The sequence below is a fragment of the Xiphias gladius genome, chromosome 15 (assembly GCF_016859285.1).
Source record: "Xiphias gladius isolate SHS-SW01 ecotype Sanya breed wild chromosome 15, ASM1685928v1, whole genome shotgun sequence".
In the NCBI taxonomy this organism is placed as follows: domain Eukaryota; kingdom Metazoa; phylum Chordata; class Actinopteri; order Istiophoriformes; family Xiphiidae; genus Xiphias; species Xiphias gladius.
Window position 1 is genome coordinate 33,058,538 of NC_053414.1, and position 27,374 is coordinate 33,085,911.

General features: G+C 38.6%; 2 protein-coding genes across 7 annotated transcripts in view; one reads left to right on the plus strand and one right to left on the minus strand.

Moving 5' to 3' along the window:
• Positions 1 to 4,609: 4,609 nt before the first annotated feature.
• cep44 (centrosomal protein 44) lies at positions 4,610 to 12,346 on the minus strand. 4 transcript variants are annotated; one of them, XM_040145627.1, is made up of 11 exons: positions 12,237 to 12,346; positions 11,892 to 11,989; positions 10,843 to 10,990; positions 10,470 to 10,607; positions 9,387 to 9,461; positions 8,384 to 8,575; positions 7,676 to 7,804; positions 7,415 to 7,513; positions 6,239 to 6,310; positions 5,356 to 5,393; positions 4,610 to 4,761 (listed from the first exon to the last, which is right to left on the minus strand). In XM_040145627.1, the coding sequence occupies exons 2-11, from the start codon at positions 11,981 to 11,983 to the stop codon at positions 4,701 to 4,703; spliced, it is 1,044 nt and encodes a 347-aa protein (XP_040001561.1). In that variant the 5' UTR covers positions 11,984 to 11,989; positions 12,237 to 12,346; the 3' UTR covers positions 4,610 to 4,700. The 4 variants fall into 4 exon arrangements, with proteins under 4 accessions (XP_040001561.1, XP_040001560.1, XP_040001557.1 ...); XM_040145626.1 differs by having other exon boundaries at positions 12,113 to 12,322; XM_040145623.1 differs by having other exon boundaries at positions 11,892 to 12,016; positions 12,113 to 12,322.
• fbxo8 (F-box protein 8) overlaps positions 11,552 to 27,374 on the plus strand; it is a 25,223-nt gene continuing 9,400 nt past the window's right edge. The window contains exons 1-8 of one of the 3 annotated variants that reach the window (XM_040145620.1): positions 17,458 to 17,691; positions 17,789 to 17,855; positions 20,926 to 21,031; positions 23,302 to 23,379; positions 25,368 to 25,512; positions 25,885 to 26,011; positions 26,392 to 26,510; positions 26,866 to 27,062. In XM_040145620.1, coding sequence (XP_040001554.1) covers positions 17,612 to 17,691; positions 17,789 to 17,855; positions 20,926 to 21,031; positions 23,302 to 23,379; positions 25,368 to 25,512; positions 25,885 to 26,011; positions 26,392 to 26,510; positions 26,866 to 27,062 — 919 coding nt within the window. In that variant the 5' untranslated portion in view covers positions 17,458 to 17,611. Of the gene's footprint in view, positions 11,657 to 17,457; positions 17,692 to 17,788; positions 17,856 to 20,925; positions 21,032 to 23,301; positions 23,380 to 25,367; positions 25,513 to 25,884; positions 26,012 to 26,391; positions 26,511 to 26,865; positions 27,063 to 27,374 lie in introns of those variants that run through there. The other 2 variants (XM_040145621.1, XM_040145622.1) reach the window with 2 other exon arrangements.

Below are 27,374 nucleotides of genomic sequence, written 5' to 3' on the forward strand. Positions count from 1 at the left end.
CAACCAGTTTGAAGAAGTCAAGAGTAATTATACCTTATATACTATGGAAATATCAGGAAGTCAGACATGGAAATCAAAATCTTGCCTACTGTGATTTCAGCATAACACTTATTTTTTCATTTGAGAATGATATAGACTAACTGACATTTTTAACAGTTCCATCTATTATACACTCAGAGAACACCACAGCGTTGTAAATTATGAAAAAATAAAATAGCAATATTAAATGAAATATGTTAAATTTAATAGCACACCAGCACAAGCTTTCATAGAAAGGTGATGTTTTCACTGTAATCAACATTACTCATGACAGCTACATTTGCCAGGGGGGTGCTTTCTGGACCAACCTTGGTCTGGATGCCTGGGTCTAGTGGTTTGGTTCAGGTGGCATGGTTTGGAGAAACCTCCCCCGTCTTTCATCAGTACCTTGGATGAATAGCTGTGCCAGATGTCCTGTTGATCCACTGTAGCAGAAATGATCTCCAGAACAACAAGAGTGTGGAGCTTTTCACAGGGATCAAGTAGGACAAGATCACCACAGGCAATTTCCTCAGATGAAAATCATCTTCTCTGCTATCAACCAGTGATGCTGATGGAGGTCTGCCCACCCCCAGAAGGTGGACAAAGCCCGGTGCTCTATTACCAGTGTGATGGCTACCTTTCTTTTATGTGTTGGTGGAAGAAGTGTACATCATAGAGGTCCTGGCCATGTTTTAAATGATGCAGTTCATTTCATTTCACAAAATATTGCCTGTAACCTGTCGCAAAATAACAAGGGAAAGTAAGAAATTTACTTTCTATTATACACATGGTTAAACTACCCAAAATATTATTTTTCCCTCTCAGGAAAAAAATCAAAGAAAATAAAAACTCAAATACTCTTAAAAAATTAAAAAATAAAGAATAAACAAAAGACACAGCTCAGACAAACACATTCAAGCACATTGCTCTATGTAACATTTTGCATATGTTTAAGTCAATCAAGTCAATTCTATTGATATAGGGCCAAATCACAACAGAAGCTTTCTCAGAGCCAGTGAAAGTTTTACAAGCAGGAGATCAGTGATAGTAGGTGTGTGCTTAGGTAACAGTAACGTGCTTCTTCGGATTCCGCGTCTGCTCAAAGCATGGCGTTCTTCGCAGGCTACAACATTGCTCGCGTGAGCAGTAATATTCTGAAAGTGCATGCAGAAACGATATACTTACGTGGCTGTTTGAGTTGCCAACGCGGCTCTCTCACATCCACACGCGTGGATCTCATTTGCACTCACGGATATTGGCAGTATAATGCAGGCATACACTTGCTAGTCTCTTACTGTATCTGTCTTCAGTTTGGTGCTGAGCAGGAAAACAGCGGCCTTCTTTGGTCAAAAAATAGAGGAGTGAGAGTTATCCAAAACAGTAAATTAGAGGACCAGACAGCTAAAAAAACAAATTGTTGTCCTAGCAGTAAGGGTACCAATTTTCTAAATGTAATTTATCAGTGCGGAGAGCACCACAATTCGTTTTGGTGTTTTGAGACAAATTTCATAGAAAGAAATCTCAAAACCTTGGCAAATTAAAACCAAATTTCTGCATGGCTAGATTCTGCTAGATAACTTTTCCAGTTCGGGGTGAACCAACTCTTTAGAATGAACTCTAACAGCTCCCAATTTCTCCGGTTGTTGTCTCTTCTTACAGAAATCAGAGAAAGCTTGACAAATCCTTGGTGCACACACACAAACACACACATCAATTGTAAGATTTAAATCACATTGTATTTGTAGGATTTTTCCTACATCAGCACTATGACATAATTATTGTTCGTTGTGTGATTAAGTCTTACAGAAATTGTTTAGGTAAGGTTCAACCTTGCTGTAAAACCAGACATTCATCAATATACAGGGGCATGAAAAAGTTTGGGCACCCCTGGTCAAAATTTCTGTTACTGTGATAAGTCAGTAGAACATGAACTGGTCTCTAAAAGGCTTAAAGTTCAAGATGAAACACTGTTTTCAAAATTTTAAGCAAGAGTAGTGTATTATTTTTGTTTTGTACAATTTTAGAGTGAAAAAAAAGGGAGGGAGCACGATACAAAAATTTGGGCACCACAAAGGGATTTGAACTCTCAGATAACTTTTAAAAGTTTCAAACCTTAATCAGCAGCCATGGGCTCCTCTAAGCGGCTGCCTAGCACTCTGAAAAATTAAAAGTATTGATTCCCACAAAGCGGGAGAAGGCTATAAGAAGATAGCAAAGTGTTTCCAGGTGGCCGTTTCCTCAGTTTGTAATGTAATTCAGAAATGGCACTTAACAGGAACACTGGAGGTCAAGTTGAGGTCGTCACTTCTCCAACTGTAGAGCATGGGGGTGCATTGATTGTGCTTTGGGCTTGTGTTGCAGCCAGTGGCACAGGGAACATTTCACTGGTAGAGGAAGGAAATAATTCAACTGAATACCAGCAAATTCTGAGAGGAAAAATTATACCATCTGTAAAAAAGTTCAACATGAAAAGAAGATGGTTTCTACAACAGGATAATAATCCTAAACACACCTCAAAATCCACAATGGACTACCTAGGTGCACGTTCTCCAACCAAAAATCTGCTGGGATACCTGCCAAAGGGGTTGTTACTAAGAAAAAAAACGTTTTCATGTCACTGTAAAGTTAAAAATTCTATCTTGCTGTGATACTGTCTCATAACACTCAACCTTTGATTTGGCCCAATAAATCTGCCCATCCAATTCTGTCCTTCTGATATTTAATACATTTTATGACTCAGAAGTGAGAAACTTTCAGTTTAGAAATTATGACATTTATGTTTTTAAAATGGTATAGGTCATAGTCACTTTTATTTTCTTCTCAAAATGCAACACAATTTTTTTTTTAACCATTCTGAAAAAGGAGTTTCAGGCCCTTCATTTTTTTGTCAGTAGTCAAACTTTTAAAATGTAACCCCTTGAACGTGAAGCTTATCATGTACTTGATTTCCCAACAAACTGATGCTCAGGGGATGCTGTCTGATACCCAAGCCTCACTGTCTCCCCCTGCCTATATACACTAAGTGCACAATTATTAGGCAAGTTAGCATTCTGGACCTTATTATTTCTATGCATATTTTCCAACTCCAAACCATGTAAACTTGAATGCTTATTGGATTCATTAATTTTCAGGTGATATGTATTTTTTTTAATGAGGGAGGGTGTTGCCTAAAGTGATTAACACCTTATATTAAGTTAAGTGCATAATTATTAGGCAGCTTCATCACCAAAAACCACATGGAGAAGAAAAGGTGCAAATTAATTGCAGAAGACTTTAGAGGAAGTAAACATGTAATGAACATTATTTTCCAGTGCCACCTTATTCTAGAACTGCAAGCTACCTGGAATATCCATAAGTATAAAGTGTCAAGTGCTCAGGGACATGGCTGAGGTAAAGAAGGCTGAAACACAACCAACACAGGATAAGATTCACAAGTTGAAGCGTCCAGATTGGACCAAGAATACCAGAAGACGGATTTTTCAAAGGTTTTATGGACAGATGAAATGAGATTGACCCTTGATGGACCAGATCCATGGGCCCGTAGCTGGAACACTAGTGGAGACAGGGCACCACTTCGAGGCACGCATCAGCAAATTGGAGGAGGGGTACTGGTATGGGCTGCTATCATTAAAGATGAGCTGGCTGGACGTTTTCAGCTTAAGATGGACTGAACAGTTCAAGAAACTGAGAATCCATTTATGGAAGGCTCATGGCACTTGAATGTTATTTGTCATTTTGTATTACTTTTTGTAATTTACTTCCCTGATAATTTGACACACTAATAGTTGTCTAATAATTGTGCCTGCTTATATATTCCCCTGAGAAAGACACTTTTCCTTCGTTAACCATTCAGGTTTGAGGTTCAATAACATTTTGGATTGACTGAAAGCATTGTCTTTGTTCAACAAAACAAATGAATCCTGAGGAGTAATTGTGCAAGCAGTGTATGCACCATATTACCTTAGCCCACCCATCCCTACGTCCCAAAATTCCCTGCTGTCACTCAAAGTTGGATGTTATCTGTCATATGGAAGTGGAGGCTTTTGAGCTTTCTCAGTCTCAATGCTGCACTGGAGCCAGGGCATGTCCCAACAAGCATTTTCATTGAATTGTTTTTTGTTATCTGGTATCTGATATCATGACATTTTGAAAAATATTAAATCTGGAATCAGTCATAGGGTGCATGTTGTGGTGGTATCTAGCTACTGCGTGTAAAGGACACTGGCGAGAGTTTGAACACATCTCTCCATACTTTGATCTGCTGAGATAAATATACATATATAAATTTTAAAACTAAATGCGTGCAACTTTTAATTTTGCATGATAGACTAATACTGGGTAAAGAGAAGAAACATGACCAAGTTTTAAGAATAAAGCATTTAATTGTGGAACGCTAACACAGTGGAAATCATCTATCGTTCTCTCATCAGCCAAGGCCTTCATCCCCCGACATTCATTTTCATGGTGACAGTATATCTCCCTCACAATAATTTTACTTTAGACTTGAGTTGAAAGCACCTAAAAGACTTTCTCTGCTTGTCTAAAAGTAAAGGTATCTTATTAGAAAGCTACAAAGCAAGCTGATAGGTAAAAATGGTTATAATTAGGTTTAATTAGGTTTACAATGTCAAGAAGACAGGAAAATATGCCAAGATTGTAGTGCGATCACCAATCATAATTCATTTGCAGCGTGTTGTGGTGGATTCAGTGTTCTTCAACAGTTTGGAGGTGTTCTTCAGCCTACAAATTTCAGACACACGTACACACAAATTGTAAAATAAATTGTGGCCAGATTATGTTCTCACTGACAAGTGCAACATGATATTATATTGAATATAAAATATATTTAGCAACTACACCACCACTGTCTCTGTAAGACAAGAAACATTCACAAGAATCATGGTTGGAAAGGCAACTGTTGCTGCTTTTATCGAGCCAGTATGGATGTAGTAACAAAATCCCTTGCTGGACAGGAATTAGATCTTAAAAAAAAAAAACTTTGTAGTTTTGTTTAAAGCCCCAAAGACAATCCGACAGTGACTTGGAACAGATAAAAAGGTTAGCCAGACTGGGCGCTTAAATTGTGTGCATCTTTTACCTGGCAGAAGGGAAATAGGGAAAGCTAAATAACAAACAAATCACAAACACATGAATCAAAATGGGGTGTATACCTGTCTCATAACGTTGATGTTTTAAATTGTTAACTCAAAAAAATGTTTTCTTCTTTTAATTGGCTATTCCTGAGGTTTGTAGAGAACAGTGTATTTTCATTTTTATTTCATTATTTTGTTTTAGTATTGAAAAATTACTGAACAATTATAATTAAGAACTTACATGTTGGTGATGCTGTCTAGTTTGTCCTTGAGGTCCTCCTGGACAAAGAAACAGGACAGACAAGAAAATATGTTTCTAATATGTTTCTATATTGGGCAGTTTGGACTGAAGAAAGGCTTCCTGCTGCACCATCCAATGTCCTGAAAGGATTAGACATGCCTGTAGATAGCTAGCTAATCTCTTATGTATTTTTTTGCATAGTTCAGTCAAATTATTCTCTATGTGCTATTGTAAAACACCACTGTATAGACCAGCCATGACCTTTGAGACATTGTTAATAGTACAACACAGGTACTGCATTCTGTTAGGAAATTAGTTCTCTAATGCAACCAGTTAACATTGTTTGAATTTATCAAGTCTTCTCTCACAAATACAGCTTATTTGATAATAAGAATACAGAAACCAAATTTGATAAAAAGGCAATGTTTTGCTCTCATGAAAGTCTGATGTTGGTGGAGCATTAACTATTTAACTTACTTAAGTCTTGTTAAGCAAGCCTTTGGCATAGAGGCAACCTACACGAGGTGGACAAAAAATAACACTTTAAACAACTTTTTACAGTTTAATGTGACCCAGTACAAGACCAAAATCTACAATTTCAGCAACTCTACAAAAAATTTTTGTGATTTTTTTAAATGGAGGGGACTGGAAAGTGCTGTGCTTTTTGTCCACCACTTGTAAACACTGATTGTCTTATAATGCACTGTCAGAAACAGCAATCCCCTGAAATGTTTGTAACACAGAACAACAGACCATGAAAACAATAATTCAACAATATAGTGATGTAATTTAAAAAATAATGTCCCTCAATCATTAAAAACTGGAAAAGCTGAGATTTGTTTATCCAAAGAGACAGGGAGGTGAGTCATTTGCTCTATCTCACCTTTGAAGCATCAGATGTGGAGCTGGAAGAATAGGAGTTGGTAGATGTTGGACATGGCGACGGGGCATTTAACTAAGAAAGAGAGGTGAAATAGCAAAGGGAGACACATCACAAATGGTAATTTTATATAAAAATATACTTAGTCGAGGATTAATCTGAAAACTAGCTTAGGTCTATTTTCAAGCTAATCACACCTGTGAAACCACCAGTGAAGGTGACCAATACTACAATTTAGCTTACTAGAGAGTTTCACCTATGAAAAGAATTTACTGTTCCTTTGTGTAGTGTAGTTGTAAACAACTCTGTGTTTCTATTTCCGCTGGAATCAAGATGATCATGATTGACTCCTGCCTGGTTGTCGTTCAAAATGAGTCAGAAGATATTTGCATGGATATTTGTAGTGTACCTGGGTGTGTTTTGAATCTTTTGAGCTCAGTGGGGGGGCACAGTCAACAGTCCACACTAGTGGTGGTGGTTGTTTACTGATGTTTGGAATGTTTTCTTGCCACACTTTGGGCCCCTTCATACCAATCAATCATGGTTTGAATGCCACAGCCTATCTGAGTATTGTTGTTGACGATGTGCTTCCCTTATGGTCACAATTTACCATCTTCTAAAGGCTACTTCCAGCAGGATAATGCTCAATGTCACATAGCAAAAGTAGTCTTAAACTGGTTTCATGAACATGATAATGAGTTCAGTGAACTTCAGTGCCCCCCCCCCAGTCACCAGATCTGAATCCTATAGAACATCTTTGGATTTGGTAGAATAGGAGATAGGCAGCAGGAGTGTGCAGCTGACAAATCTGCCGACATGATGTGATGCAGACATGTCAACATGGACACAGAATCGCAAAGGAAAGTTTCCAACGTATTGTGGAATCCAGGCCATGAAGAACTGAGGCTGTTAAGAGAGCAAAGGGAGGCTACCTAGTATCAGTTAGGTGTTCCTAATAAAGTGCATGATGAGTGTATATACAGTATGGTGCACGAAATGACAATCCCAAAAACTTTTCTGGCATGTTGGTGTGCTTGTAGTGCAGACCTTCCACATGGTCTCAAACTTTGGGCTGCATGCGGATATCTGCACAGGGATCTTTGTGAACCCTTGCAGACTTGGGACAATCAGTCCATTCTACATGGAGATGTCATTAAAATGTCACAGCACTTGTCCTACCTGTATATTGCTCAATTCCAGTTTAGTTTCCAATAACAGGACTCTGCTCATCAGATTTTCCCAGCTCTCTCTGCATATAGTGATGACTTGTCCTTCTTTCTGGAACAGAATATGGTGAATACAAAAGGTGACACTGACAAAAAAAAGTACGTTTAGGCGCAATATCATGTTTTATTAATTTTCTTTGCTGTCTGTCCAATAAAGGAAAAATAATAAATAAAAGGGATAAGATTTTAAAGGAGTAGAGATTATCTTATCAACCATGTCTGTGTTTCTCTGTCTCTCAAATTCCTCCAGGCGTTTCTCCAGGACGCTGAGCCTGTGTAGTCCAGACACAAGAGTCGCTAGTTGAGCTTCCAGTGCTGAGAGCCTTCCTTCCACCTCTGGCGACTGAAAGACAGAAAAGACAGTTAAATTACATGTTATATTGGCATGTCTTCAACCTACTCTGGAAAGATCCTGGGTGGATCCAGAACTTTAGGCCTCTAAAAGTTTCAGTATAGAACTCAAACCACATTGCTAAGGGTCAATAACGATAAACGTAGATGCAAGGAGGCCAGGATGCATCTTTAGATGCTAGGAAGCACTCAGATTTTTTTGAGTAACAGACAAAGACTTTGATTAATTTTAAAACCACATACCAACAGTTTCTTGTCCAGACCTAAATCAAATCTACGATATGGCAAAAGCTGCAAAGCTGTAGCACATATTGTTTTAAACAAAGAAAGTGTAAGTAGATATTCACAGATTTTCATTAGAATTCTCTTTATTAATGGTGTAAATATACATAGATAATCCCTGCCATATCCAACGTATCAGAAGTGGAAAATGACTACAGGTCATTTTTTATTTATATCCTTTTGGCTCCCTCTATTGGAAAACTGGTCTAAACTTTTACTATACAGAATATTAACAAATGTCTATTACAAGCTCTTGCTTCGTTTGTATTATGATTTGATGAGTGTTTACGTGAAGAATGTTATCCTTGTCCTCCTCCCCTTTTGCCTGCTCTACGATCCATTTTTCAGGAGAACTGGAGTACACTTCATTATGGGAGGTATATGTTATATTATGCGAGGAGAATGCTTCTGCATGGGAGGAGTTTGTGGGAAATGTGGAAGGATTTTCTAGGTGATTCACAACAAGTGACCTCTTGGACACCTGAAACACATAAAAACACAATGGCATATTATTTATTATTGAGCTATTATTACATTAATTCACATTTCTAATCATGCATCTGTCGGAATCATCACACACTCTTAACAGCACAGTCCTACCTGCTAAAAAGGTAGAAGTGTTAACCCTCCTACCTATTAGGAGGGCTAACACCTCTTGACATCCTTGTCAATGTTCCTGTATATTTCAAGGAAAGAAACGTAGCTTTAATGTGCCATTGGGACCATTGTTCAATGCAAGTAACCGCCAAAAGCATGAATGGCTTTCAGATAATAAAACACATCTTCTGGCAAGCACATTCAAAGCCTTCACATCTTTTGCCATACTGAGTGAACAGCAGCATAAAGCTACCTGAGAATGGATCAATTGATAATAGAGAACTGACTTGTATTGTGTTTCGGTAATACTGGCTTGTTAGCTATGTGTCTCTATTTTTTAAGTAGCCCATTTTTCTTCTATTATTCTTGAAACAGTGTTGTTAAAATGTACAGAATAAGGACAAATGACAATTTTTTTTTTATAATCAATCACACAGTTCTACTCTTGGTCTGTTCCTCAAATGAAACAAGTCAAAAAGGGAAAATATGATTTCTGTTGAATTGTTAACCACTGTGCATATGCATTTCTGTGATGGGGATTGTAGGCATTGCTCCATTTTAGAGGTCACATGCTAAAAAAATAAGAGCCAGAGCTGTACACCACTTACAGCGTTCTCTGGATCGTTGAGTGGTGTGCAACACTATACGGTATTCTGTACCTTTAGTGGTGGTATAGCACTTTACACTATACTTACAGTGTCTGCATCAGTCAGCGTTGGATGAGCTTCTCCTCTGCCGTCGCTGTGTGAAGCCGGACATCTGACTCTAGGCTATAACACACATACACACATAGTTCTATTGACTACTTTACAGAATTGCTGTTTGTTGAATGTTGTTTGTTTACTATTTTGTTATTTCAGGTCTCCCCATAACTTCATTGATGTCATGGCAAAGGTACATGGCAATGGTCACATAATTTAGTTTAGGTCTATGAGATTTAATTACTACTAGGCCCTGTGGCTGTACCAGCTACACACAGTCCTTCATTTGCAAAATGCCTTGGTTGTCACTCAACATGAAAAGGGTACAGGCCTTACCTGAAACCCTAGCTCAAATTGTTCCCCGCAGTGTAATCCAGTTGACTGTGTGGCTGGTCCAGCCCCACTCAGGTCCTCTTGTTGTGTTAACAACCATGCACTGAGCTTGTGTTGGTTTCGGTTCATTTAGGTTAACAAATAAATGTAGACAGAAACTAAACCAAAATACTTCACTGATGAGTGTTACTATCCATTGTCCATCAAGGGCTCGGAAAAATTTTGCTGTGCTCTTTATAGCACGACACTCTCCTATCTTCCTCCCCTACTCTCAGCCCTCTGGTAGGCTCATATTAGGTAAGACCCACCCTCTCGAGAATGACAACCAATCAAAAATGACAAAAGACAATCTGTGACATTGACATTGCTAATACAAAAATAACTTGTGACTTCTGCATCATATTCTCGATAATTTGAAAACAGTACACGGATTTAAAATGTCGTCATCAAATGTGATTTTTTTTTTTATTAGTATGGCTCAAATAGACCATTCAAGCTGGTAAAAGTTTATCAAATTTATTGTGTCTTCAGTACGGGGAGTTGGACACCCCTCTCTTCTGCACCCCTACTTACTGATTAGTTTGATGTGACAAGTAGCTTTTAATATGATGCTAACTGTAGCTCTGCACATTGACTGATGTGATTACTACTTCGTTTACTTTTATTAGACAATATATAACATAAGTTTGATGTTACAGAACTGATTGAGTGAAAAAGAAAAATAAACCTTCAAATGCTCTGTACCTTCTTCAGTTGGTTGTGTTTCTGCAGGACCAAGTTAATGATGTCACAGATAACAGAGATTTTCCTTTGAGAGAAACCCCACTGGAGGAACTGCTGCTTGGTCAGTATGGGCTTATAGTGAAAGATATCTCGTAGTACCTATACACACAAAACACATACTCATAGCTGAATGGACCACTACAGGCAAGTAGATTAAATGACGTAAAAGTAAAGTAAAAATCCACTGTACACTAGTAGGTTAATAGTCACTGAGCTTCATAGAAGGAGAGGTATAATGTGGATAAAGAAAACAGACAGCATCTCAAAATGATGCATACAACTTTATGCACCTGTGAAAACACAGTGTTCAGTATGTGAGTATGTGTTACTGTACCTTATAAAGAGTGTCAGTGAATCGAAGGTCAGTTTTGCAAGTCAGCTCCAGTCCAGCCGCCATTAGTTGTTCAGCAAAAGGTGGAGAGAAGGAGGTGAGGGTGAAGCTTAGTATTGGCAGAAAAGCTGAAGGATCTCCTTTGGAAAGACTGGTGGAGAAACAAATACCAATGTGCAAGACTGTGAGAAAAATACTGCAGCTGACAAGACAAAAGTCTGATATGCTAAATTCACACATTACACTGCTACAAGTACTCACTGCCCATAGAAGTGTTACAATCAAGCTGAGCTAAAGAGAGTGACAATCACATTCAGCAGCTACCAAATCTCAGCATGATTTTTTTTTGTCTTTACAGTGTGCCAGAACTGCATTGGGCAATAACTGCAAAAGTCAAGAGACATATTTTGCTTAATGAAGTGAAGATACACTCTACATAGGTTCCGTTCAAGCATGGTTGGAAAAAGTGCCATAAACTGCAAGGCTCCCCCTCTAAAATTGTCAGTTTGACTCTGAATAATCATAGAAGACAATGTTTGAGTTTTCCTGCATGTAGACTGTATCAGAAATATTCAACTGTTTGAACTCTCTTGTGGTTAACACTTGAATCTTTCATATACTTCACCGGAGAAGACAGTGGAAAACAGTAACGTTTGCGGTTGAACCATTCCTAGATAAGACATTCTGTGCTGCATACCGTATAGGAAACCTACGGACAGCCACTGCTACCGACCTACTAACTCTAAAGTCACAAGTCAAGTTCGAGGAAGTTCCCTATGCTCTAAAGGAAGGCTGCTCTCTACCGAGGTGAAATTAGGTGAACATAAAGTTTTATATTGGTTCTTAATTTAACTACTTTATTAAGGTTATGCTAGGCTAGTTAAATATTAGCTTGTGGTGTTGGGGCTTCTTGTCAGGATTGCTGAGGTTTAGGAATGCTTCAGTTAGGTACATATGTGTCGTTCTTTTATTAAATTGTTATGTCGTGTGATACGGTTAGTACGGGTGCCTTGTGTCCCTGTAGTAGCGTTACTGGCAGTTTAATGGCCTACCCATTGTAGTCCACATATCCTGGGTACTTAATCATCCGCAGTAGGGCTTCCAGTTTACGAAGACAACCTTGGACATCTCCGGTAGACAGCATCTTTAACTGTAAGCAAGAGAAAGAAGTGCCAACCTAAACGGCTGGTTTCAATCAGTTACGTATCAAAATATTAGCTAACTATATTTTTTAACAGTTAGTTTTACAGTCAGCTACAAAAACGTAACAAACCTGTCTGTTCTGGAAAAACAAAGAAATACGACAAAAATTAGATTACAAACTAATCCTAGCTACTTTTCTTAAACAATCGATAAAACTAATCGCTAACGCCAGCTGGTATTTTTGGTTTAGCTACTTTTGTCTCTGCCGGTTGATTGGCTAGTGGTTCTGGTTCTTCTGGTTCTTCTTCTTCTTCTTCTTCGAGGTTTTACGGCAGTTAGCATCCACGATGTTGCATCACTGCCACCTTCAGTTTTAATTCTCCCTCATTGGCCATTCATGTTAAAGCTGTCTTTCCAGTCCAATTGTGCTTAAAAACCAAATAACCGTTACCTCCCTTGAGCACTGTGTCCACATTCTATTACATTTTAACGCAATTGTGTCATCATTTCCTCCTGTGTAAATTTCCTGCATGATATAAGCATATGCTCAGGTGTCTCAGCCTCATGGCATTGATGGCAAAGACCCCTTGGATGTTTTCCTATGATGTAAAGTGTACTGTTTAGGTTGCTGTGCCCACCGCTCAGCCTGATTATTGTTACTTGCTCTTTCCGTTTTGTTACCCTACTACTTAACATACCTACTCTGCTTTGGATTGAGTGTAAATGCCTCCCTTTATCCCAATGCTGTTGCTGTTGATTTGCCTTTTTCCACACCATGCCCTCCCTTTCCCCTCTGATTTTGATAATCTAGTATTGATTACAACAATTTCTTTTTTGACTGCTTCTTTTACCAATTTGTCTGCTCTCTCTTTCCCAAGATACCTGAATGTGCTGGGACCCACATGAATGTTATATTTCTAACTTGCCTATTCTTGAGTTGGCAAACAAGATTTCATAAAGCAGATCAGGTGACTTCTGGCTATACCTGTCTTAATGCTTGCAAGGGCTGACAGTACTGGGTCCAAAGTGCTCCTGTCTTTCTCCAAACTTTCTACGCTTAGATGTTTTAACGTGGTTTTAATATATTTCATCTTTGCCAGGTACAGTCTTTCTTGTTTTATCCAGTGCCCTTCTGAATTCTCCCATGCTGAAAGGGACATCTTGCCCTCAATCCATATTACCTTTTCTACATAAAGCATCCATGTTTTCAGATTTTGTTCTCTCTGCCTCTGCTTCCTTCTTTAGACTAATTATTGGGGCTACTGCAGTCTCACCTCCATCAATCAGAACCGGATCAGTCCAGTCCCCTCCTCTCCCTCTCATCTTTTATATCATCCCCCACACCTCTCCTACATAAATTGTACTGAATCACAGTACTTTCTTCAGTCTTATTGCCCTCCTTACTACTGCCTGGGTATGCTTGTACTGCATCATATGTTGGAAATTATGAGTTCTTTCGACCAGTTTGAACACCTTATTTCTATTTCTCACTACGTCCTTACACTTATCACCCAACCGTGGTACTACTTTCTTCTTCATGCTGCCTTTACTTTTAGGACTGGATTCTAATGCAGCCGATATTATACCTTGCTTAATTTTGGCATTGTCACTACTATTTTGCCCTTCTATCTCCTCAACTTTGCTTAACTCTACTCTTTTGTGCTCTTTATAATAATTCACAATCACCAACTCTGTCCTTTCAGCCCACACTCTCAGCCCACTACCACATACTCTTGTTCACGTCCTATACCTAATACTCTGTAAGGAGTGCCTTCCTTTACAAAAGTGGCACATCCTCCTCCTCCCCACTCTCTCCTATCCGGCCTCACTGCCAGATAACCATCTATTAAAAAAAAAATTCAAATTATGTTTTAACCAGGATTCTTGAATACTTACAATGTCTAGTTTTTCTCTCCTATAAAGGTCTATAAAGGCCTATAAAGGCTATAAAGGTAACCAATTTCTTCTTCTCAATCCATGCATTCTTCTCATCTTGCCACTTTTTAGCTGTCACTTCTACTTTGTTACATCCTCCCTCATCTGACAACTTAACTGCTTCAGCTTGAGACTTTTTCCTTCACACTTATCTACTGTACCTCCACCTCTTTTTTCAACACTTCACATCCCCAATAAACTATGCTGTGATTGCCTACTCTTACAGCCCAAGACTTTTCCAACACTAGTCATCTTTGTTGCCTTCTCCACCTGTACTTCATGACTACATCCCATTAGACAGTTTCCATCTCCTAAAACTCTCGCATGTTTCACTTCCCCAACTTGCCTTCTAATGATTTTTGTTAACTTGAGGGGATGAATTTTCTTTACTCCCCCTTCCCCCTAAAATTTCAACAGTACATTAAAAAATCCTGCCTTTGGGCCCCTTTCCTCATCTACTCTTCCCTCGCTTACCAATCCACCTACACAAGATGCCTCTTTTTTCTTTCTCTTATGACTATTCCCCTTCATGGCTCTACACTCTCTCACCACCTCTTCCTGTCAGAGTTTATGATGAACAGTTTAACAATACTGTTCCAGACCTATACCGGAAGCCAGTCAATATTCCTACAAAATGCTGCTGCAGCAGCTGCTTCTACTTCTTTTATGGTTTTGGCTGTTTAGACACTATGTGGCGTATCTCTGCCCTCCAAAGGATGGACTATAACAAGCTATATCAATCACAATTTATATTCTTGGATATAAACCTGTAATGTGTAGAAATTGGATATTTGCCCTTGCAATCAGTTGATGGTTTTCATATTGGCCAAGCATAGTTTAACTGGAAATGAAGAAATCATTAAATCTGATAAACATGTATACAGTGTGCTCTCTCAGTGTTATATAATATTTTCTACGGTATAGCAAAATATGCTGTTGGTGATCTACCACACTCACGTAACCCAGTTGTTTTGATTTAGTTTCTAAATTCACTTGTCCAAAAAATGCATTGACATCTATTTCTAATTTCTTAAAAGTTGACTTTGCAATGCAACCTGCAGTTTCATTACTCTTAACCCCAGCATTCCAAGGGACCCACTATAGCCTGACTTTACAGCCCTGCCTTCCAATGTTACATTAATAGGTTAAAATCTCATTAATAGGTCTGGTTGAGCTCTTCTACCGACTTACTTGATCCAAAAAAGGTAGTTTTTGTTCTTAACAGATGGTTTCCATGTTCCTTGAAAAAGACACTTAGCTGGAAAACTGTGAATACGGCCATTTAGTTTTGTCCTGTATTGCAGTTCCTACTTATTGTGTCTCAAGTGTAAGGGCATTTCTCCCATTTCAAAAAGCAAGGCAAGATTTGGAGAAGCTGTTGCCCCAAAACTGAGGCTCAGTGCCTTTATTTGTACTGTCTCAGCAAAAGAGCATTAGACAGAACATCCGTAATCAAATACCGACCCTGGCGTTGATTGTTAATAAAATGCATTGTTTCTCTCTCTGCTCCCTATTAACATCTATTCCAACATTGACATTTTCCAACTATTTTTCCTTTATGTCACTGATCACTTTATTAGGAACACCATGCTAATAGTGGGGAGGGCCTCTTTTTGCTCTCAAAGCAGCCTCATTTTTTCATGGCATTGATCCACAACATATTGGAAACTTTCCTTTGAGATTCTGGTCCATGTTGACATAACTGCATCACATAATTTCTGCAGATTTTTTCAGCTGAACATTCACTCTGCCAATCTACTGTGCTACCACATCCCAAAGATGTTCTATAGGATTCCGATCTGGTGACTTGGGGGGCCACTGAAGTTCACTGAACTCATTATCATGTTCATGAAAACCAGTTTGAGACAACTTTTGCTTTGTGACATGGAGCATTATCCTGCTGGAAGTGGCATTTAGAAGATGATTATTGTGGCCATCAAGGGATGCACATGGTCAGCAACAATACTCAGATAGGCTGTGGCACTCAAACCATGATTGATTGGTATGGAAGGGCCTGGAATGTGCCAAGGAAACATTCCTCACACCATTCAACCACCACCACTAGTGTGTTGACCTGGACATCTGTGTGCCTCAGCAGAAATCCAAATTAGTCAGACCAGGCTACATTTTAACAGTTTTCCACTGTCCAGTTCTGGTGAACCTGTGTAACTGCAGCCTCAGATTTCTGTTCTTGGCTGACAGGAGTGGAACCCAACATGCTCTTCTGATGTTATAGCCCATCCACCTCAAGGTTCAAGATGTTGAGTATTCTGATGCTTTTTTGTTAACCAAAGTTGTAAAGAGTGGTTATCTCAGTTACTGTAGCATTTCTGTCTGCTCCAACCAGTCTGGCCATTCTCCTCTGACCTCTCTTTTCAACAGGGTGTTTCTGTCAGAGAACTGCTGCTCAATGGATGTTTTTTTGTTTTGGGCACCATGAGTATCTGAGTAAACTCTACAGACAGTGGTGTGTGAAAACCCCAGGATAGCAGCAGTTTCAGAAATACTCAAACCAGCCTTCCTGTCTGGAACCAACAATCATGCCACTGTCTAAGTCACTGAGATCACATTTTGTCCTCATTCTGATGTTTGATGTGAACATGAACTGAAGCTCGTGACCTGCATCTGAATGATTTTATGCATTGCACTGCTGCCACATGATGCACGGCTGATTGTATAATTGCATGAATAAGCAGGTGTACAGGTATTCTTAATCAAGTGTTCGGTGAGTGTAAGTTATTCATCAACACCTAAAAACTTCCTTTACCTTTTCTAGAGAAGAGCTATACAAAAATAATTGAAGGTAAGTTATCTTCTTTTAAAACTGAAAATCATGTATTTAGTCTTAGAGGAAAAATTTAAAACCCCACATATCTGCAGAGACTAAAGCACTTTAAACATTTTTTTAGTGAACTCAACATTTCTTCCTCTTTTCCACACGGCACCATCACCTGCAAATAATGACTGTCCAAACGCTCTCCCAACATTTCTAAATATGCCATATTTCATGATGTTAAAGAGGACTGGGCTAGTAACAGTCCACCCACACTTGTGGAGTTCTTCCTTCTGTAACAGTTTTTGAGCTTTCCTACTATGCCTCCCCTGCAATGTTCTTTTCAGAGAAAGCCCTTCATCCAATTAAACATTCTGCCCCTAATTCCCAAATCATGAAAATTAATTAATAATCTTTCTATTCACAAGGCCCTTACTTCTTAAAAGATAAATTACCCTATTACCATACTGAACCAAACAATGATATGATTTCCTCTAAAACCAAATCATCTACTGTATAAGTTTCAAAAGCTCATAAGAAAGCCCATCCCTCCCACGAGTAGTGTTTGCTCGAGGAAGTATGGCATCATATAATTATTATTTTTTTTATTTTTATTTTTTGTAAAAAACAAACCTGGATTATCATTGTCTACACTATCTAACTTCTTGTGTTCCCTTAACATTCAGCACCGGAATCTCCCATAGTAGTGTGTACTTACTGAACGTCCCCAGACATATGGACACACGTCTTTCTACGTATAAGAACGAGTTGACGTCATTACGTAGCCTGTTTGCACACTGCTTTATATATTTTCTGTTATGTTAAGTTAATCAGTTCGTCATAAGAAGCGTGTACGTGTTTAACTCTAACTTTGAATTATAGAAAAATTATAGATTTTCTTTCCGTTGAGCTGTTTCTGTGATGACAGGAGTGGGGCGGGGGGGCAGAGGTGACAGGAGGAGGGTGAAAACACATGATAACCTTGTTAGCAATAGACTACGGTATGAAAGGTTCCCCCTGAACCAAAGGAGCAACTGCTCTATTTTTATTTGTACTTGTACTTGGCTAAATGAAATGACATCTGGACACGTTTGATAGCAGGGAAATCACATTTCCAGCTGTGCTTGTGTGCAGGACGGGCTGTCAGAGGAATCACTATACTCAGGTAGGTAGCTCGGGATGTTGCGCTGTATCGTACTCAATAGGAAATACTGCACCATGCCTGTAAAAGAAACACATAAGTTTCGTTTCATAGGGCTGCACAATTAACCTGGTTGGGTCGACACCGACTTCATCAACTTAAAACTAGCTCTGTAAGCTAACTCGGGTGTTTGTAAGAACAGATTGTGAGTGAAAACCAACTCAACCAATGATATTCCAGTTTGAATGCAGTCATGTTATGTGTGGCCAACAGTGTTGAAGGGAAGGCGGGACTACAGGTCAAACTACCTCGCTTGCTGGAACTTCCAACACTGATGTTTATACTATTGGAATGGATTTGTTTATGCAACACAGTTGACGTTAGCCTGAGAGGGAAAGGACGGCTAGGCAGTGCATTACTGCTTTGTTTATTGGCACACACATACAAGACGATTAACCTGCGAAGCTAATGTTAAAGTTAATCGGAGTTCTGACAATTCTTTAAGTAGATGCTGACATTTATGTGTCAGCAGGGGCAGGTTATATGCATTCTGTATGTCAGCGGATTGTATATCATCTCGAGGACAGTTACCAAGATACCTCTATTTTGCATTTGTTTCGAATATAAAACTATTTTTTTTTTTTATTACAGACGATAATATCAGCTTAATCATTTGTGTGAAAAGTTGAATCTTTGAAAAATGTATGTGAATTTCAGAATATTTTAGTATTTGTTATGTCCCCCCATTTGCTTTAATGACAGCATACACTTCAGCTAGTATGGACCCCAGAAGTGTGTGCAAAACTTGAAGACCCATGTTATCCCAGCATGATCTGACAATGCTCCTAAGAGCTTCTTGTGATGTCACAGAACGCTTGGCTTTCTCAGTCCTCAAGTGTCCTCGTAAATGTTCAATGGGGTTGAGGTCAGGGGACTGTAGAGGAAAGACCATGACAGCCAGGACTCCTTAGACTTCTTAGGTCTTCAAGTAGTTCTTAAAGGCTTTGAGGTGTGTTTGGGCTCATTATCCTGCTGCAGTATGGATCCCGTCTCCACAAAGATGTAAACCAGAGTGTAGCATGTCTCTGAAGAATTGAGAGGTACTTCTCCTTGGTCAGGGTGTAGTCAGTTTGGTGCAGGTGTCCAACTCCAGAGTAGGCAAACCACTCCAAGACTTGAATATTCCCACCACCACGTTTCACTGACGGCTTGATACACTACAGTATCATTCCCTAGCCTTCTTGTCTCCTTACAGAGACCCTTCTGTTACTACCATAAATCTCACAGTTGTATTCATCAGTAAATAGGACTTTTTTTCCAGTCATCCAAATGCTGGTATTTCTCAGCCCAAGTGTTCAGCCATGCTTCCCCTCCGGAGAGGTGGTTTAGAAACTGCCACTCGTCCAAGATAGCCCTCTTTTGACAGTGGTCTGCCGATTGGAGTCTTGCATTTTTTATTTAGCTAATTCTATATCTGTGATGAAGTTGTTTTTCTATCTCTCAGGGAACTAAGTTTGATGTATTGATCTTCTGATCGTGTGTTCACTTTTGGTCTGCCTGATTGTGCTTTGTACACAACCGATCCACTTTTATGCAAAGTGTTTTGGAGTTCCATGCACTGCCCCCTTAGAAACCTTTAGTCTAGCCATGATTTGATACTGGGAAAGCCCCCCTTTGCTTAGAATAACAATTTGACTTCTGACACTTTCACTTAGTTCTGATGACATTTTTCTTACTATCACGATGCTACTTAGTAAGCAATGATCTGCTGGAAACTTGAGGCACAGACTTATTTTTAACAGGGGAACACTGCAAGTTAAGTTACTTGAATGAGCCTCTGATGAGTGGATCAAATCCACCTGAATGCATGCTTCAATGGAAGGGATACAACTCAAGGAAATCTGACCTTTTGTGCAAAGGTGTTAAGTTGGTCAATACCCCAAATTTGCTGAAATTTGATTGCTGACCTAGAAAAAGAGCAGAATCTGAAATATTTAGTATTTTTAAATATTGTGTTTTTAAAAAAATATTGAATACACATAAATATGCAAATTGTGTGTACATACACATAATTTTATACCATTGTAGCTTTAAAAACACACAATCAGTGAGAGAGCAATCATCTAAAGCCAGAGTGCTGCAAACACGTTACCAGCATGTCCTCACAGGTGAAATCAGTCTACTTTATCGCACTTTGTTTCTTGAAATCTTTTCATCATATAATCAAGGTAATAAGCAGTTCTTTTTATTAGACCATTGTGCAGGGAAATACAAGAGGACTGTAGTTGTCATTAAGTAAGCCAAAAGTAATCTGACCTTTTTCATCTCAATGAATCGTAACTGTATTTTGTTGACAGAGACACTCTCATCTCAAGCACCAAAACTTAGAGTTTGTAGGCAGATTTTGTATGAAACCTGTGGTGAATTGTTTAATTCACTAGTGGATAGTGTGAACACTATGATGTAAGATAGTGTATTCTTACATTCTGAAAAGTATTCTTCCAAGTGGTTACCATATTGTTTGAAGTACAGTGGACATTGAATATGATTACGTGATCAGTGTCCTGAATATGAGTCTTATCTTATTTGTGATCATATTCAGTTACAGTGTTTATGTTCTTTCTGAACGGACTTAGTTTCACACCGTGTTGTGGATTTTCCCCCTTTATCAGGTTGCCAGTAAAGGAAGCTCATAGCTACAAGTATCCTTAGCTGACTTATAAACTTCTCATCATATTACTTGTTTTCCTATCTTGATACTAACTCACAGACAGACACATGGATTAGATGTTTTCTTTTTGAAAACCCTAACTAGTTTAGTCAGATGAACAGAAGATATTTTTAGAATTACTGCATGTAAACATGCGGCTGTACAAGCAAATGTGTAATTGTGCTGTTAGCATATCGTTTGATCATGAGCAGTACTTTTGCTGGGAGGTATAAATGAGAAAAACGATGACGAGGTAAGTGTGCAGGCACAGTCTGTCACTTATTACCTTAAATATGGGTCAGACTCCATAGTAATAAAACACATTATTATGTATCACATCATCTAAGTAACTTGTGTGTACTGTCTTACTGTGCTAACATATAGATGGGTCAGGCACTGTGGAGGCTGCCCCCCAGACAACAACAGCAACTTCAGGAAGAGCTAGCTGACCGACTGGCTGACCGAGGAGGAGGAGGAAGAAGAGAGCAAGGTAATCCTTAATCCTTTCAACATTAATATCACTTTTAGCTTAGGACTTTATAGTTCGTGGGTGGCTGCTGCTATCAGAAATAGTTGATACAAATACTTTTTGTTTCAGACTAAATATGAGTTTGGTTACAGAAAAGGAAAAAAAAAAACGGTTTTGGGTTCGAGTCCTAACAAACGTTCAAGTCAGCATCACTAAAGCAAGCACCAACTAAAAACAATCAACCTGAACATGTTTGATTATTATTATTTTTATTAACTCAACAGGATTTTAAAAGGTCCCGTTGATGTTTGAGGTATCATTATACACCTCTGATGTGAATAAAATGAAAACTATGGAGTTATTTAATAGTTTGTCTAGACGTCTTAATGTGAAAGATTTTGTTATTTGTCAAAAACATAACCACTCTTAGTATGTACGTTGAGTGACTCCACCAGACACAGATGATGACAAATTTGCAAATGACTTTGATAAATGTCAGTGGTCATTTTGTACATTTACGAAATACCTACAGGATGTTTAAAAAATCTATTACTGAACAATTACATGAAATGGTATTGATCTGTTTGCAATGTGAATAATGTTCTTGGCCGGAAAATTAAATGCAGCCAACCAAAATGATGTGGTTTTCACCCACTGTAGTATCAATGCTGTACAAAGAAAGTAACATAATGAACTGAAAACTACATAGCACAGTTTAAAACCTCAGTTTACTGCCAAAAGTGAGAGTAATCATGTTACTAAAGTGGATGAAAACACACAGGGTGTTTTATTTATCACTGTAATGTAAATGACAAGTATTTTTCATTGGTAGTTTAGTCACACCCACTTCCATTACGAGTAAAGGTGATAGAAACAACATGCAAAAATCGCTTCATTGTTGTTATGCTCCAAGAATTTTGCAAACATCTGTGAAAAATCTGAGGTTCTCTCTTAAATCTTTAAAATGAATCCCGTACAGTGACTCAAAATAAGCCACAATGTTCCATGTTGGCAAAAATGTAAATGTTTAAAAAAAAAAAGAGGCTAGGCCAGCTGGAACTTGATAGTTGATTTCATTTAGTTGAATTTCATGAGAACCTTAATTCATACATATATAGTATAATAAATTACAATACTTTCAGGGTTTTACCAAAAAAAATCTGAAAGTAAATGCTGTACATGGATAATGAAGATAACAGTAAAACCATACTGTATGAAAATAATATGACTAATACTGTTAGAATAAAAAAGAGGCAAAGATTGTAATTAATATATAAGATAGCCCAAATCACTTGCTGATATATACACTACCGGTCAAAATTATTGAAATTTAAGCAGTTCAGGTCCAGTGAATAAGCTTAAATGGTACAAAGGTAAGCAGTAAACTGCCCAAGGTAAAAAAAGGTTTAGGGCACCAAAAACTGAAAGATCATTTAAATTTCATGGACAAACTGGCCTTTTCAGGGAGTAAGAAATTGGTTAATTTAAATTTTTCCTGCTGCATTGGAAGTAAATGAAGCCTTAAAGTTAATGCAAACAATTCCTACAGGTGTCCCAACTTTTGTTGATTACAAACTCTTTGTACAAAGGCCGTGTTGGAACATACTGTGTTACTACATCATCTGATGCATTATTAGGACAATACTGTTCTGCAGGAAGTAGTACTGTATGTTGTTATCAGAATGGTGAGAAAAAGACAAGTAACAGAGGAAGACAGACTGGGTGGTCAGGGGTTCATCCTATAGATAATGAAGATAATGACCCAAAACATTAGAAGAACAGAACTAGATGGTGGCTTCACATGATGGAAGACCAGCACAGTCTCTAGACCTAAACCTCATGGAGCTGGTTTGGGATGAACTGGACAGAAGGTGAAAGCAAAGCAACCTGCAGGTGCAACACATTAGTGGGAGCTTCTGCAACAGTGTTAGAACCAACTTTCTGAGCAATATTTGATTTCTGTCGTAGAAAGAAAGTGACAAGTGTGTTCAGCTGCTTCAATTTCAGAAACACTCAGACATTGAATTACGTAAATTTAAATAAAAGCTGGAAAAATTGGGGTGTTCTAAAACTTTTGACCAGTAGTGTATATATATAAATAATGTATAATTAATATTATAAACATAATTATTTAAAAGTTAAATGATGACAATAATCCGGTCAGTCTTCAGCCACAATATAAACTGGGATAGTCTCCATCTTTCATGTAATTGTAATTCTAAATGCCAGTAAGCAAGAAAATTGTTGATTTCTTTTTTTTTTTTTTTTTTTTTTTTTTTTCCTACGGAGAGATGGAGGTCCCCAGAGAAGAGCTCCTCAGCACTGTTATGGCCCCGACATCTACCATCTGCTGAGAACACGCAGGGGAGGTATGTACACACAAACACATGCTAAGGCCATAGCTACTACTAACTCTCTGTATCAGCACTCCACTCACTCTTATTATGAGTATTCTTGTGTGTTCCATGTTCTTTGATTGCCCTTCTCCTTTCCATTATTTCTGATGGTGTGTCTATACAGTCAGCATGGGTAGAAATAAAAGTCATTGGTTTCCTACCAACAGAAGAAGCCATTACTTCAATCGATTCACACACAGGATGATAAACTTTAACAGAGATAGATAATCCAACATTATTCAAGTTTTTTTGCCATCCTTATTTGATTTCATCCTGGTGAGTTAAGTGCTTCCTCACTAGTTAGGCTTGAAAAACTGTTAAAGGGTCCTGAGCCTCATGGAAAGCAAGATTAGTACAAGCAATATTGCTGCTCTTGCAATGGTTGATATAAGAGATTACATTTAAACCAAACTCAATAACTCCACCAAGGCACAGGAGTCTTAATTGGTCAGCTTTCCATTTGCACTCGTATTTGCATTTTGTTCAACAGCAGACATGAGAGAACATTAGCAGTCTGTCTTTTTGATCGCTTGTTCAGGGCCCTAGCACGCCAGCTAAGTTACATCTGAAAATTTGAAATCTTCCAGTGAGGCTTTCTGTTTTGTTTGCTACTTCATAGCTGTGTCATCTCACAACAAGATGGTCCTGGTATGTTCTCCCTATGTCAAGGTGGCTTTCCTCCAACAGGTCAAGATAGTGAATGTGTTGTCCATCTGTATGCAAGATAATCTTGTGACAGACTGGTCACACGTCCAGGATGAACTGTGCCTCTCACCCAGTGTCTGCTGGGATATGCTCCAGTCTCCTGCTAGCCTACTACCCATGATGTCATTGAACTTTTTCCTGCTTTGGGCAGGTCTTGAAGATTGTACTCAGTCTATTTGGGTTGTGTAGGGTCTGCCGCTGGTCTCGGGTCATGATGTCAATATTTCCAATACTGAAGTGGGTTCAAATAGACCTGAGTGTATATGGTATCAGTTCAGATCACGTGGTACGTCATGATCCCTGTGGGAGAAAACAGTGTGTTGAAAACTGTGAACCTCATTGCTCACCAGAGCTTTCTTGCGACAAGGGAACTGAAATCGAGCTTATTTCAGGGAAATCAGTAGCCTACAAGAATTGTGCCGTTGAAATACAGTATTTTGGAATTTAATTCACAGATATTAAATTGGTAATAACATTATCCTTAGTCTAGGTATCATCTAGCTGGCTACAGAAGTTACAGAATGACAGTATTTTTTTTATTGCTGTTGCAGGAGATGGAAATATGACTTGTTTATTATTTATATATTTGTCTTTGAAGCACAGAAATTAATATTTGATTTCTATTATTTTACATTCATTCTTAGGACATTATTATTATTATTATTATCATTATTATTGTTAATATTATTTTGCTGCTCTTTTCCACCGTGGCTAACTGATAACTGCGCGTCATACTGTTGCTGGTGTTTGTGCTCTCTCTCTGTTAGGGTCTGTTTGGGTCGACTGCATTTTGGATCAGGTGTAATTTCACTTAGTTATATTCTGGATAGGGTCTCTCTTTCTTTAAATGTAATTTATGCACTTCGGGTCGGGTAGGTTTTCAATAAGTCCATTTCAGAATGCTTCCAAAAGTTTTGACCTGTGAAGACCTCTACTCTGCACTGCTCTCTAAATCATCTTAAAGTTGGGCCAGTGGAACACCACTGTCATCTACCAGCAACGAATGATTGTGATTGTGATATGGTACACAATGGAAATCCGTGACTTTTAAGTCTGGGAGAAAGTGGGGAAGAAAGCATTAAAAAATTCTACCATATTTGGTTTTTAGTACTGTAACAATACATAAGAAAAAGCATGTCACAATGACATTACGACAACATCTAGTTTTAATTACAATATAAGCCCTGTGGAATCAATAGAAAGTAAACCTAAATTTTGTTTTCTCTTTTGGTCCTGTCTTCTTTTTTTTGGTGTAGGTAAAGAGCAGCATGGTTTTTTAGATTTGGAGATGCTGCCCCCTGAATTAGGCATCACCATACTGTCTTACTTGAATGCTACTGATCTGTGCCTGGCCGGCTGTGTGTGGCAGGACCTGGGGAATGATGAGTATCTATGGCAGGGGTAAGGCGCGTCACCTCTAGTTTCTGTCATCTTTTTCTGGTGATTAAAGTAATGAGGTGGTGATTTGAGCTGGTCCATTATGCTTCTTGGTGAGCAGCAATCATTCGCAGCAGTGACAAAAGTTGTGTTTTGTGATCTGCTAATTGATGATAGATAGTTCTAGGTACTGAAAATAAATTAAGTTCTTGCCAAATGCTGACTGCACAGTTGTTTCTGTCAGCTGCTATCTTTGTCAGTTGTTTTCTGTGAACTTGCCAAACAAGCCATTTTCACCACATGAATACAGTAAAGTTCTGTTGTGTGTTTTTTTTTTTTTTTTTTTTTTTTTTTTAATTTGTTTCAATGCTATACCCAATGTTTGTTGATTGTCAGGCTTTGTAAGTCCACATGGGGACACTGCTCCATCTACAACAGAAGACTACCTGCTGGTTTCTCATACAGAAGATTATACCTACAACTAGATGAAGGCAGTCTGACATTCAATGCTAACCCACAGGAGGTAACAAATGCTCGAACATCAAAGATCTCAAGTCCTATGGATGCACACTACCTCTGCTACGTTTGTGTGTGTGTGTGTGTGTTGAGTATGCGCAAACATTTGCGTTTCGAATAATGATATTGCTACAAAATTATGTTTGATGTTATTATTTTGAGCACCTGATATTTCAGTAATCTGTTACTTCAACATCATAGTGTGTGTGTCTGTGTGTGTGTGTGTGTGTGTGTGTGTGTGTGTGTGTGTGTGTGTGTGTGTGTGTGTGTGTGTGTGTGTGTACACAGATATATGATTCTTTGTGTGTGTTTTGTGTGTGTGTGTGTGTGTGTGTGTGTGTGTGTGTGTGTGTGTGTGTGTGTGTGTGTGTGTGTGTGTGTGAGAAGGGTATCAGTTATTTTATGTCCAAAGGTATCCTACTGGATCATCCGACTGAGCTGGCTAAATTCATCTTCTACACCAGACGGCTTAATTGGAAAATGCTGAGGATTTACCTGGATGAGAGGTTAACACATGTACACAAAGACACACACAGAATACCCAAAGAACTCACCACTACAACTTTTTGTTACGATGAAACGTTTACATTTTTACATTGGAATAATTTCTGTATTGCCTTAAGAAAGTGTTAAACCATTCAATAAGCTAATAAAATGTTAACCTAAATCCAGCTGGAAGAGGTCAAAGTGTTTTAGTGTATCTGCTGTGAGATTAAAGATACATTGCCTGGTGCCCATTTCCTTTGATATTGGAATTCCGCATCTCATAATTCAGAAACTTCCATTACCTGTGTACAAGTTGAAAACTTTGCTTCTGTCATTCAGTTAAGTCTGTATTTTCGTATGTCCGTGTATGTGCAGACGGGATGTCCTGGACGAGTTGGTGACCCTCCATAATTTCAGTAACCAGTTCCTCCCCAACGCTCTGCGGGATTTCTTCAGACACATCCATGCACCAGAGGAGAGAGGAGAGTATCTGGAAACCCTCATCACCAAGTTTAGCCACAGGTTTTGTACCTGTAATCCAGGTCTTGTCCGAGAGCTGGGCCTCAGTCCTGGTTAGTACTTACACACACACACATACAGTATATACTGAACACATATTGACGTGTTTTTGTAGTTGCAGTGGACCCAGGCTTATTGAATTATTGAAATACTTACCCAGTAGTTCTATAATGAACATTTAATCAGAAATTTGCCTCAAGGGGCTTTACAATCCTAACCGCATGCAATGCAGGACAAGCATTGACTTCCATCATTGTTTTGTAAAAACAGCAGAAGAAAATGGTGTTTTAGTCTGGACAGAGGGCTGAAACAGGGAGAAAAAGATGTTTACAAATTTAACCAGCTTAATGTGGACAAACTCTGAG

What these genes read in the sequence shown, in the direction of transcription:
- cep44 (XM_040145627.1), bottom strand. Translation starts at nt 11,983, where the DNA reads ATGCTGTCTACCGGAGATGTCCAAGGTTGTCTTCGTAAACTGGAAGCC. An exon ending in AACACAACCAACTGAAGAAG is followed by an intron (nt 9,462 to 10,469) that starts GTACAGAGCATT and finishes TGTGTGTTATAG; the next exon opens with CCTAGAGTCAGATGTCCGGC. An exon ending in ACAAGGATAACATTCTTCAC is followed by an intron (nt 7,805 to 8,383) that starts GTAAACACTCAT and finishes TCTGTCTTTCAG; the next exon opens with TCGCCAGAGGTGGAAGGAAG.